Genomic DNA, 13,107 nt, shown 5'->3' with positions numbered 1-13,107 from the left:
AGAACTGATGAGGAACAGAGACTGAGTGAAGAACAGACTCAAGTATAATCACATGGAAAGAGCTCGGGAAGAGGAGAGAGAGAGTGACAGTGAAATGCAAGTGAGGCTCATGAAAGAGCAGAAATTAAACGAGGAAGAAATAAGGATTATAGCTTACAGTAAGAGAATAAAAGTTTAAGACAACCAGAGAGGGACTTAGAGAGAGAGAGCAGACTCTGTGTAATCAGCTTTGCTCTTCACTCTTCCATAAAGTGCTTGATGGTTCATCCCTAAGCATTCACTTTTTTTCTTACTGTTTTCCTACTTTCATCCCTTCCCAAACCACACTATTCGGCCTCTGCCTCTGTTTAGCTTGTAGTTATTGGCCTAAATAGGTCAATAAAAGTGGTACAGACACCAAAATGTCTGTATTCTGATATAAAAAGGAATTAAACCTCTGGCTCCTGTAGAAATACCATGACAAGGTCGACCCTGCACAGCTTCAGACTGTTTAAACAGTTTATTTTGTATTATTTTTATCCAAAATGGGCTGGGTGAACATATTATAAAGGTTACATTGAAAAAAAAAAAATTCACAAATAATTACAAAGAAACGACAAATAACACTGAATTAAATATGAAATTTTAAAGTAGAAGGACTGAAATAGTATTTTCTTGACTCGTACTCCAGTTCGACAGTTCAGTTAGAATTAGCACATGTTAAATCATAGTATGTTGAAAATGGTATCAAAAGGTGCTGGGGTGGCATACTATTTGTTTGGTGAATTTTTGAAGTACGTATCCATGTATATTTTAGAAAACATCACTATTATTATTATTGTTAATTTTTTTGGTTAGGCGCCAGAATATAATAGAGCTAGAGACCCATGTCTGAATATGCCTACTTCCCTACTAATATGCAAAAGCAGTGCATCAAATAAGTAGTACTCATAAAACAGGAGGAGAAAAATACCCAAATGACTTCCGCTGGGATTCATCCAATGCTTTTACATCAATGGACGCGGGGGGGTCATCATATTAATAAATGACAATCTGAATATGGAAGATATGTACAGACTGTACTCCTACTACAAACATAAATACTTGTAGAATGTACTCCAAAAGTAAGTTCTTCATCAAATGCAGAACACATCTGTAAGTACCTAGAAACTTAAGAGAAAAAAAACACAAACAACACCGTAACATCATACTGGCAAGTTTTGCTGAGGCAAACACCACTAGTTTTAAGACCAGTCATTGTGCCTGTCCTTATTTCAACACAGCCAGACAGGTTTTGGTGCCTTTAGAGCAGAACAATGGCTGCCTTCATACAGCTGCTGTTTGACCGGATCTCATATTGTGGGAGGACCAGGTGCCGGGAATTGTGTTGGGATTTCCCTTCTGCATGTCATCGGTGGTGTCTGAGTGTGCACCCATGTGCTGGCCCTATTTGCATTCACCCAAGTGTAGCTCAAACATTATTAGTTAAGTCATACTTACAACAGCTTTTATTACTTCGGTTTCTCTGAAGTAGCAAACACGAGTGATCCGGGAGTGAACTTAGATGTAAATGGTGACATCAGTCTCTATATTTCGACGGATTAAAAAATCCACATGATGAATGAGCCTCATGCACTGATTTCACAGCCACAGGGCATTGGTTTCAGAACTGCTGGTCCATATTAGACAAGCAATGAGAGCACAATGTCTAATTTATAGCCCTGTGCCTAGAGCCACACACAAAAGAGGAGAGTTTGAGCACAGAGCAGCGTGTTCATGTCATCTTCACCCAGTTTGATTTATAGTGGCTCTGATGATTTTCTCTCTTTGGGAGAACGCTGCTCTTCTGGTCCTCCTCTCAGAGTGGGGACTAGAAATGGCAAAATAACCTTTTTGCATGTTTCGTTCTTGATGTTCGGGATACAAATGAGGTGCTCTGAAGCAGGAGCTTTTTGTTACAATGGTCTTTGCACTGACACCAATTTTCTATATGGCTACCCTTTCCTAATTGTCGACTATAGATTAAAGGAGTAGTTGAACCAAAAGTAAAAATTCTGTCATCATTTACTCACCCTAGTGTCATAAAAAACCCATATGATTTTCTTTCTTCTGTGGAAAATAAAATTAGGAAAGTTATAAGAAAGAAAGAAAATCTTTAAAGAATGAAATTTCCATGCAATTACAATGGGGTCCAAAGCTTTCAAGTTTCAAAAAGAACTCAAAAGCACCATAAAACTATCATATACTTTTTTCATTCAAGTCTTTAGAAGCCATATAATAGCTTTGGGCAAGAAAATGCCAAAATTGTAGGAAACCATGTAAATGTAAAGTTCATGAACAAATCATTCTTCTGAATCAGAATTTAGAGCTGGAACTTTGCATACTGTATCTTCAGATTAAGGGGTCAAAACCCACCGGCAATGAACTCTAAAGCGGTACTGAACTGCAGTGGAAACGCAAACCGTGCCGAGCCAAACTGTGCCGTGCCGTAATGAGCCGTACCGAGCCGAGTCGTACCACGCAGTGGAAAAGCGCCATTAGAGCCCTCCTGAAGAACACAGAAGGGGTCAAATACAGCGCAAAACATCACAGTAGTGCCTTGAGCACAACTTGAACTAGCAGTCAACGCAGGTTTCTCACCCACAGCGTTGCAACTAACAGGAAGAACACTGACATGTGGAGCGAATCCTCTGAGCCTCTGTTATAATAGAGAACATATGCAGGCGTACTAGAGGTCTGAAAGTCATGGAGAAGAAGCAAGTACCTGCAGATTTCACTGTTTGAGTGCCAGACTAATGATACAGTGAGCATCACCACAGCATGGCTGCCATACAGTATGTGTCGGGTTTTGATCACCTCAGCTGTAGAAGATACAGAAGAACATAATGTGGTCACAGCATGTGCATGTGTTTCTGGTTCAGCATGGTTTTAGTGCAAGGGTAGAATAAGAAGCAGCATGCATGTGGACATTTGTGAATATATTTTTGCTAATCAAATCAAATTTTAGTCCTGACAACAGCACACCATTCACAATAAAACAGTTAATATTCTATAGTATGTATAGTATGTATGTAACTGTTATTTCAAAACCTTCTCTATGTTCTCAGTCATTGTTTGGAAACAATGCTAATATTGTTAATAAAAACTAAATTAAAGCATTAAAATTCAAATAAAAGCTAACATAAATGTGGAAGATTGAATTAAAATAAAATTCATTTTAACTAAAAATTTAAACTGGCTAAAAATTGATGTTAGCTTTTGATAAAGAATTGTAACTTGCCTTCATTAAACATGAAAATACCACAAGACTGTTTGGAACCAGTGCTAATATTAACAAAAACTAAACAAAAACATTCAAAATTCAAATAAAAAGTAATATAACTAGGAAAAAAGTTACAATTATTATGAATCCAAAAAGTAACTAAAAATTAAAAGTGGCCAAAAATTATTGTTAGTTTTTGATGAAGAACAAAGGTTCGCCTCGCCTTCGTTAAACATAAAAAAATGCCACAAGATAATTTATAAATGCTTTTCATTAAACAGTAAGCACTAAAACTATATATATATACACACCTGGACCTCATTAATAAAGTTAAGGAGTTAAAGATCTAATATATAACTTTTAAGTACTGTGAAATCAAGCAGCCCATTGCTGCTGATGGAGTGATTGTTCTTTTGCAGAGGTCAAGTTTCTTTGTTATTCTTTTCCTTATGTGGTTCTTATTGAGGGATTTTTAATAGGTCTGGAGTAACAGACGTCTAATCGTCTCCAGCTTCTTCCTGCGGGATCGTATCCACACCTGGCAGAAAGAATGAACCTGCACAAAGTCATAGACTCTTAACGGAGGGCTTAAATGGAAGAGGATATACTAAAGAATAGGCCGTTTAAAGCTAACTAATCTCTACACAGCTCAGCAATCGAACACACAGCCATTTTTTTTCCATAAACTTCTCAGTGCTGACTCTTAATAAACATATGGTGTCCTGCAAGTGAAACGGAGATTAAATGAAACAATTTCACTTGACATGTACCTCACAGATACAGGTTTACTAAAATAGCTGTTCCAATCACGTTTCTACACGTAGATGCTGGAAGAACCAAAGTGGTACACTTGAGTATTAAGCTGACCTTCAGGTAATACAAAGCCTCAAAAATGAGTTTGGCATTCAGGTGTCTTTTCACTCAAGCTCTTGCTGAAAAAGAAGACAAAGAATGTGTAAGACAAGGAGAAAAAGATAAGACTTGCAGAAAAATGAAAAGAGAGAGAGAGAGAAACAGGCCTTAACATCTTTAAGAGTAATCTTGTCGCTGTACGTGGTGTCTGTGACTCACTGCAACTCAGAAACAAGTGGGTCAGAAAGACATTAAAAAGTAATGCAGATGCCATGTTAAAGTGAAGTTTCAAACTTACAATAAAGCCTACAACACACACACACACACACACACACACACACACAGAGAGGTATGCACATACCCGGTCACCACTACAGCCACACTTGGATACACGTATGCAAAGATTAATTTTGCATCTCATTTGGCATATTGACCAGGGCTATAGAATCCATTGCAATACTAAGTTCGCTTAAGCACTTTAAAACAGCAGGCATTAGTCTTTCTACTTAAAAATTTTACATATAATTCAGTGTGATTCTTGTCATTTCTTTGTAATTGTTTGTGAAAATTTAGTGAAAATTGTTTCAAAGTTTATACATATATATACAAACACACACATTATCTTTGCATGTGTGTGTACATTTTTTTTTCTTTTGTGATAACTGCCAACATTTAATTTGTTAAACAATCTTTTTTTAAGGCTAAATATAATTAAAAAGAATAAAAGCAACTATAGTTTTGCCACAAAAGTATTATTACTGTATTAAAAATTTAAATGAAACCTTGTATTAAGATATTATTATTATTATTTCATTATATATTGTGCATCTCTGATTAAATTATGTGCAAAAAGTATCTTAAATTTTAATCAAAATGAATAAAAAAGATATGTTAAAAATCACAGCTGTAATTTCTTTGATTATTTTTTAAATGGAAGGACAAGTGAAGTGCATTGAATTGTGGCATACGGTATTCCTAACAGTGCTGTATGCTGCTCATTTTGGAAAATGTAGGCTATTCCATGCATACTGTACAGAGTAAACATACTATATACTACAGCAATAATAAGAGCAGTATGTTAGAATGCTATCCCGAACATAACCCTACACACACACGCGCACTTCGACAGTTCTACAGTGGCACACACTCACACTAATGCATGAACTGCTTCTCTAGTAACTCGTCTTGTTTCTGCGATGGCAGCGGGGTGGGGGATCAGGACTATAAATCCACAAATGTCTTCAGCCACACTCAGCTCATTTCAAGCATTCACTTTTCAATCCACAGCCCAGTTTAGCTGCCAAGAGGATCAGAGGAGCGGTCAGGGTTTTCCCTCAAAGCAAATACAACATTAAAGTTTCCCATCTCGTAACGGAAGGCCATAAAAAGGGGAAGACAAGGTTCTGCATATCTGTGTGTGTGTGTGTGTTTGTGTGTGTGTGTGTGTGTGTGTGTGTCTGGATTTTAACTTGTGGAATGTAAAAGCATGTTCATCCTCTGATGGCACAGAGTGTGTTTTCTCTCTGTCTTTCATTCCAGCCCATCTTTTTTCGACAGTTAGAGAGGGTGAATTATTCACAAGAAGGTTGCCACAGAGATACTACTTATTTTTCCTCTCTTACACAATAAACTTGGGAGTTACTCGAGGCACAGAGAGACAGACTGAGAGCTCGACAGAGGAAGATGTGCTGTGCTTAAAATGTTGCTGATATATTTATAAGAAAAGACTGTAAAGCTAACTCTATACATTTTTTTTACTAAATTGCACAAAGGCAGTTGCTATAGAAAGGGAAAAAAAAAAGAAATGACAAAAACACCTGCAACACACCACAATAACAGCCTACCACACTTGCTGTCGAAAGATTTATTTGTTCGAAATAGGGTTGAATAAATAACATTCAACATAATATTTTTTTTGTAGACATACTAAGTGAATTTCCGGCTTCCCCATCATTCCTGTTATAGTGAAAGTGGAGCGGCTCACAGTGAAAAACGTTTTTATCAGCATACATTTTCCCCTGCACTGGCCCAGTTTGACTGTGGCTTGAATAAAGTACAGTGAGTGAGTGAGTGAGTGAGTGTGTGTGTGTGTGTGTGTGTGTGTGTGTGTCAGGTCTGGAAACTTTGCTTGAATGCCTAAATTAGATTTTATTGGATTATGGCAGGAGTTTAAATCACTGACTGAATTAATACCATAAGGTACCAGTGAAAATCTTTGTGTGTGTACATTCTTGAATATGTCATGAAATTAACTATTTGTTTAAAATTTAATCTCCCATATTTAGTCTCCATGAGAAATATGTCCCTGCAGCTTTGTCCAGTTTATTCGCTTTATGAAATGAAATATAGTAAACCTTAAATTTTGCAGATTTTCCTGCATAGCCTGCAGCTATAAATCCTAGAGTTTGAATTCCAGTGCTTTTTGTTCATTTCACACGTTCCTAAACTCAGATTGAATTACCTTATTTTTGAACGGCCATGTTCTATGTTATTCTTCATCATTTATTTATTATAATTTCAAATTGAATGTTTATATTTAAATAATATATATTTATGTAAACTAAATGTAAAAAGTAAAACAAAATATGCTTTTTACATTTTTTATATAGTGTAAACATTTTATGATTATTATTACTTATGCATTTTATTATTTATTTTAGTATTTTTCAATACTGCTTAACTTTAATTTGTTAAATGATACCTAATTTGAATTTGTTAAAAAATGAAAAATGTAATATTTTTATTTAAATAATCATTATTTCAAAATAAATATTTTATATTATTAATATATTTTAAATAATAGTGACATGGACCCTGATGCGAAGTGGTCTTGTATCACTCTTACAATAATAAACGGAAACATGTAAATTATTTCAAATATTAGAAAGCTACTTAGCAAATAGGTTGATATGATTTATTGATTTAATTACAATTATTTTAGCATGTGAAATGACTGTAGAAACTAGTATGGCTATGTAGGAGATAATGGTCAATTATGTCATTTAGCAGTCATTATATGCAAATATTTGACTGCAGAATGCTGTGATTGACCAATCAGAATCAAGTATTCCAGAGGGCTGTGTAATGGTAATGACACAATGACTTCTGTCACTCTAATACAATTTGTATTGCTTCAACAGTTTTTCACAGCAAAATGCACGTACTCTCTTAATTAGAATGTACGACAAGATATTTGTTGAAAAGTGAGGTGAGAAACACTACAATAGATGATAAAAGACAATCTACTCTGGCACGAAACTGCGCAGATGACAAATAACAAAAGCTCACACACAAACACATATCACACGCAATAACAGCTTTGCTGTGGCCAGAGCCTTCTTGATGGTTGAGTGATCTCAGAGTGGAAACAAGAGCACTCACCTGCTCTGCTGTCCATCTCACATAATCATCAGAGACTGCAACCTCCACACCACTTCAGGACAGGTGAACCATCGCAGCTACGTAAAGTACCGGCTGACGGGGTCACAAATGCAGACAGTTGTAGTTAATTCATGTTATTTCAAAACACACAGACTGCACAGACTGTGACTGTCGTTGTAAACCACAGACACACTCTTTTGACCTCCAGTGGAGTTCAGCGGTGAGAAAAAGAGAAAGAATGAGAGAAAGAGACTGTCTGGCCAAAGGCTAGAAATATTGAGCCAATTAGATGACAATTATCTGATCTGGTTGCCAGCATGGAGTGGTGGGAGATATTTATGGGTGTTTTACCTCTCTACGGGGAGACATGAATCTACGGCGGTGTGGCCCCTGTACCCTCGTGCTTTTTTGTGATTACTGCCCGTTTGACTCGCCGTGCCCCCTGTCTGTTCCTCTACGCCACACTTGTGCTACAGCAGGAAGACGTAAATCTGGTCTGATATGAAGAGAGAAGCTTGGCAGTAGTTCATTTGCATTAAACACAAATGGAGCAGAATGCTTTAAGTAAAGGTTGAATGAATTTTTGTAATCTGCCATAGTGCCTTTTCAAGAGATTTTTTTAAGCTATTTCGGTCTACATTTTTCATGCAGCCTTTAATATATGATTATGAAAATGTTGTTTTTTAATTATCTTGATTTTGGGGCAAGAATTTCACATCGGGATCCAATATATACATCATTTGCTTCGCTTAAAGTGATAGTTCACTAAAAAAAAGACAAATTTACTCACCCTCATTCAATCCAATCTGGTATGACTTTCTTTTCTTTTTTTTCTGTGGAGCACAATATTCAGTGTTATTTTAGTATGATTGTGATACTTTTGTAGTTTTTATTCATATTTTAAATCAAATTTTATTTTTATATTTTCCATTTTAATTTTAGTTAAATCTTTAGTAATTTGTTTGGGGGATTTTTTGTCATTTTTAGAAGGTTTTTTTATGTCTATATTATTTATATTAATTTTATTTCAGTTTAAGTTTTAGCTATTTTAGTACACCAAGTTAAACTAAATTAAATTAGATTTTTTTGTTTGTTTGTTTTCGTATTAGTAAACTATAATAACCCTGTCGCAGATCCCCTCCAATAAGTGGGTAATTTGACCAGATTATTGAGTCTGTGTTCTAAGATAAAAAAAAAATTCTGTTTGTTTGACTCGAACAATTAAATAATGAATCAAATATCACTACTTCTCGTAGGAAGTATGCCTTTCTGCATTGTTTTTAATTGCAACAGCACTGAAAATGACATTCGAAATTTGTTGTCGTGTTTCGCAGTAGAAACTTATGCAGGTTTAAAGTAAATGATAACAGAATTTTCTGTCCCTTTAAAGTATGTTGTCTGAAAATTAAACAAAGCATTTGGCCGATATTCTTCAGTTGGATCACTACGTGTCGGACCCTGAAATGAACCGGATGTGTTTAATGGCTGAGGCTTTCTGCCTGTATTAAATGACTGAATGTGTCATTTTCAAATGGCAAAGCTACTTCAAGTGTTACATAATGTGCGCCACCAATAACCATCTGTTAGCGAAAGCCTCACTTTCCCTTGCCAGAGAATGGAGGAAAATATTCTTTCACTAGCACCCTCCCTTTTATACTGTCCCTCAGAGAACGGTGAAGCTGTGAAAGCTGTCTCTCATATGTTCTCTTTTCTCTTTCACTCTGTCTTCCCGGATCTCCCTTTTCCCTCTCTCTCGCTGATATCATTTGAGACTTACAAGCACACAAGAGTTTGTTTAACTTTTAAACTCTCTACGGGCTCTAATGTCTGAGAAATGGCCTTGTGCTGTGACAGAAAGAAGATTTATCCTGACTGCTGGTCTATTTCAAACAGTCTCATCCCAAAAGAAGATTCCTGTCTTTTTGTACTCATATTTAACGGGTTAGTGCACCCTAAAAGGAATATTTTGTCATCATTTATTAACCTGGATGAATTTCTTTCTTGCTTGAAACACGTGTAAGGAGAAGGTTAGCAGTCTTAGGGGCCGTTCACACAGAATGCGCTTTTCCATTCCAATGCACTACTTTTCCATTGTTTTTCTATGTAAACAAACGCTAGACAGATGTGTATGACTGTTGTGCTTGCGTCTTTTGCAGCATCTCACACATGAGTGCCACGTTTTTGAGAGATGCCGTGTCAAGTTAAAAGAATTTAAACTTTTACATGCAGCGACACTCATCAATTTAAGTTCCAAAACAGTGGACCAATCAGAAGAACCTGGAGGCGGAGCAAGCATTGCAAGCTTTTGTTTAGAGTAGCAAGTTGCCATGGCAACTGTTTTACTTGACGCCAGCATGGTGGAGGAGGCACTGTTATTTCCGTTATTGCATCACGTCTGAAAAATGTCTCGAGACCCTCGCGTTCTGTGCTGTGCTTTTTAAAAAAACATTCCTGAGCGCTGTGTCTTGCATTTTTCGACACAAAGACGTGTTCTGTGTGAGCAGCCCCTTAGGTGTTTTCTATATAACGAAAGAATGAAACGGAAACATATAGGTACTGTTGAGCTAGAGACAAAAATAAAGTAAAATAAAAAGTCAACAGTAAAGAAATACATATACTACATAACTTTAATGAAATATATATATGCTTCATTAACATTAACATGCAAAAAATGTAATGCAATTTTAATGTAAACTAAAATTAATTCTCAAAAAAAAAAAAACAGTGTCTGATGGTTAAAACTCCAGGCTGATGACCGCTGCAAGTTCAAACCAAGTGTTCCTTGAACTATCAGCGTTGTTGCATGAGCAAGACACTTTACCCCATGTTACTTTTGAGGGGCTGATCCTGTTAAAAGCATACTGAAAGTCACTTAAACAAGTAATTAGTATGCAAAAGTTTTGCTGTGTGTTACATCACCAGTTTAATTTGTGCTCCAGAAACAACTTCTGTCTGTGGGAGTGCTGCAAACCCGACTCTATCAGCAACCTTTGGTGTTCACTTGAGCGAAACGGCCCAGCTGCACAGCACATAAACACTCGCTGCAACATGCTGAAAAAGTCGCTGGGCTCTTGTTTTTATCAGGAGGCATGAATTTGTGGTGGCATGTGACATGAAATACAATTGGCAATGAAAAATAAGGGCCTTTTTCAAAGCGACCTGAAGGGCTATCTACAGCCGCTGACCCCCGGCCCGCTAATGCCATTACGGCCCATAAACCGCCATCGGGGTTGAGGGAGGCCATTTTGTCAGGGCCTAAACTCCCCAGTGGAGTAAGATAAATAAATGAGGGCTGCATTCTGCACTTGGGCTGAATTTGAAGCGAACGGGCCTTATGAGGCTCTAAATGGTGGAGTGGAGAGCTGTAAATCATTAATCCACTGCTTTTATCCTCTTTGGTTCAGGTCAGTGTCCTGAAGGCACTAGAGAGCAGTGGGAAGAGAGAGTGAGAGCGGCATGGACAAACAGATTAGACTCTTTTCTTCCTCTTCTAGATACGACAGAGCTAGAATGCAAAACACAAGAGAAAAAAATCACATGAAAAGTTTTACAACTGCCCCAAAGGCTTATAATGGAAACAAAATGATGGCTATTCTTCTTAATGGAAGACTATCTTGAAAGCCAGCATGAGCAGTAACTTATTTTGGTGTTTTTGTCAGATACGCTGTCTTTTTGCAGCTTTGCTCAATAATTTGTCTTGTCAGTAACTCCGCTACAAAAGAAACCTATATTATAGGAGACAGGATCTAGGGTCGTGTGATGTTGGGCTCAGAGCTTGATGGTCTAATGGAGTCTCAATTGGCACTAAGAGCCTCTGAGAAAAGCATTCACCCTCTCAGAAATGAACAACGAGGTCAACTATGAGAACAACTCTTGAGTGTTGGATGCTGGTTTGGAGCGAGAGCAAAAAGCTTTAGATACAGTTTACCAATTAAACTACTGACTAAAATTACATCAACTCTTCTTTTTCATTTTATTTCCTTAGGGACCTGATGCCTAAAACCGTGGAGGACCAGATCACCATGGAGAAAACACCAAGCTACTTTGTGACCCGCGAGGCTCCGGCCCGGATCTATGCCATGTCCCGCGACACCAAGCTGATCGTGGTGGTCCGGGACCCCGTCACACGAGCCATCTCTGACTACACGCAGACACTGTCCAAGAAGCCTGACATTCCTACTTTTGAGAGCCTGACGTTCAAAAACAGGACTACAGGGTTGATCGACACCTCGTGGAGCGCCATTCAGATCGGCATCTACGCCAAACACCTGGACAACTGGCTGCAGTTCTTCCCCATGAGCCAGATCCTGTTCGTGAGCGGAGAGCGGCTGATCAGTGACCCGGCCGGAGAGCTGGGCCGCGTGCAGGACTTTTTGGGGCTCAAGAGGATCATCACAGACAAACACTTCTACTTCAACCAGACCAAGGGCTTCCCTTGTCTCAAAAAGGCAGAGGGCAGCAGCAAGCCCCATTGCCTGGGTAAAACCAAAGGGCGGACCCATCCAAACATTGACCCTGAGGTCGTGCAGAGACTTAGAGACTTCTACAGGCCTTTCAACATGAAGTTCTACCAGATGACTGGCAGGAAATTTGGATGGGATGACGGATAGTAGACAGTGAAATAGACCCTGGATTTTGAAACAAGGGAGAAACAATTATACTGTGACCTCACCAGCAAAAAAAAGTGGTCCAATCTGGTTGTGGAAAATTATAGTAAAATCCACATCCAACTCAAGTTAGGTACGGAACGCTATGAACAAATGTCAAAAACAGGAGTAAATGTCCTCACACTGCTATTACTGTTCCAGATTCTATTTAACTTCAGATTCCAGATTCAAAAATGACATTTTGTCCATTTACATCAGGCAAAAAGATACAGACAAAAAGAGGTTTATACATTACCTTTTTTTGAATAGTACTCCTTTTTTACCCAATCAGACTTTAGCCATATTTGTCATTTAAACAGCCATATACCGTACCGTAAGAGGACCTAGAAGAGACGCCTGAAAACTAAAGAGATCCACTCTAGAACTATGCATTTGGACGCTGAACTGTGAATTATCCACTGTGTCTGGAGTTAGAGATCAGATTAGTTATTTTGCCATATTTAATGTAGAAAGACTAGCTGCTTATATACCTTTGCAATTATTTGGAAGAAAATATCAAAATAATAAAAATAAGTGTATTTTTTTAATGTATTTATTTAAAAAAAATATGTACACATATAGTTTAACTATTCTGAATAATATTCACTGAACACCTCACTTCACTTTTTTTGCATGTGGAGGGTGGGTGATTTCTTTTGTATTTTGAATCTTATAACATAATGCCTTTTCTAAAATGTTTCATGCGAGCTGAAATTTAAATGTGCACATTTAATTGTTTACCATCCTTTTCACTGAGAGCAATGTTATCTCAAAAATGTTTCTAATATTAATGGATCAATGACAATAATAGGATGGCCAAAGTAGTAAACATGCAGAACATTATGTAATTTTCCCCCCAGGTTTGGGTTTTTGGTTTTACAGGACAAACAAATGAAAGTCTAATTTGTGATTTGACTGGATGGCAAGCTTTTAAGAGTCAATTTAAAGTGAGTGAGAGTGTGTGTGTGTGTGTGTGTGTGTGTGTGT

General features: G+C 37.4%; 1 protein-coding gene across 1 annotated transcript in view; it reads left to right on the top strand.

The window, feature by feature from the left end:
* The window catches only part of LOC107684140 (heparan sulfate glucosamine 3-O-sulfotransferase 3A1), a 40,339-nt gene extending 27,872 nt beyond the window's left edge, over positions 1–12,467 (top strand). The window contains exon 3 of the mRNA XM_016480353.1: positions 11,460–12,467. Coding sequence (XP_016335839.1) covers positions 11,460–12,084 — 625 coding nt within the window. The 3' untranslated portion in view covers positions 12,085–12,467. The remainder of the gene's footprint in view (positions 1–11,459) is intronic.
* The last annotated feature ends 640 nt before the right edge of the window (positions 12,468–13,107 follow it).

The sequence above is a fragment of the Sinocyclocheilus anshuiensis genome, unplaced genomic scaffold (assembly GCF_001515605.1).
Source record: "Sinocyclocheilus anshuiensis isolate Anshui unplaced genomic scaffold, SAMN03320099.WGS_v1.1 scaffold553, whole genome shotgun sequence".
NCBI classification, from domain to species: domain Eukaryota; kingdom Metazoa; phylum Chordata; class Actinopteri; order Cypriniformes; family Cyprinidae; genus Sinocyclocheilus; species Sinocyclocheilus anshuiensis.
Note: the sequence above shows the minus strand (reverse complement) of the source record. Positions and strands in the feature narration are given on the sequence as shown.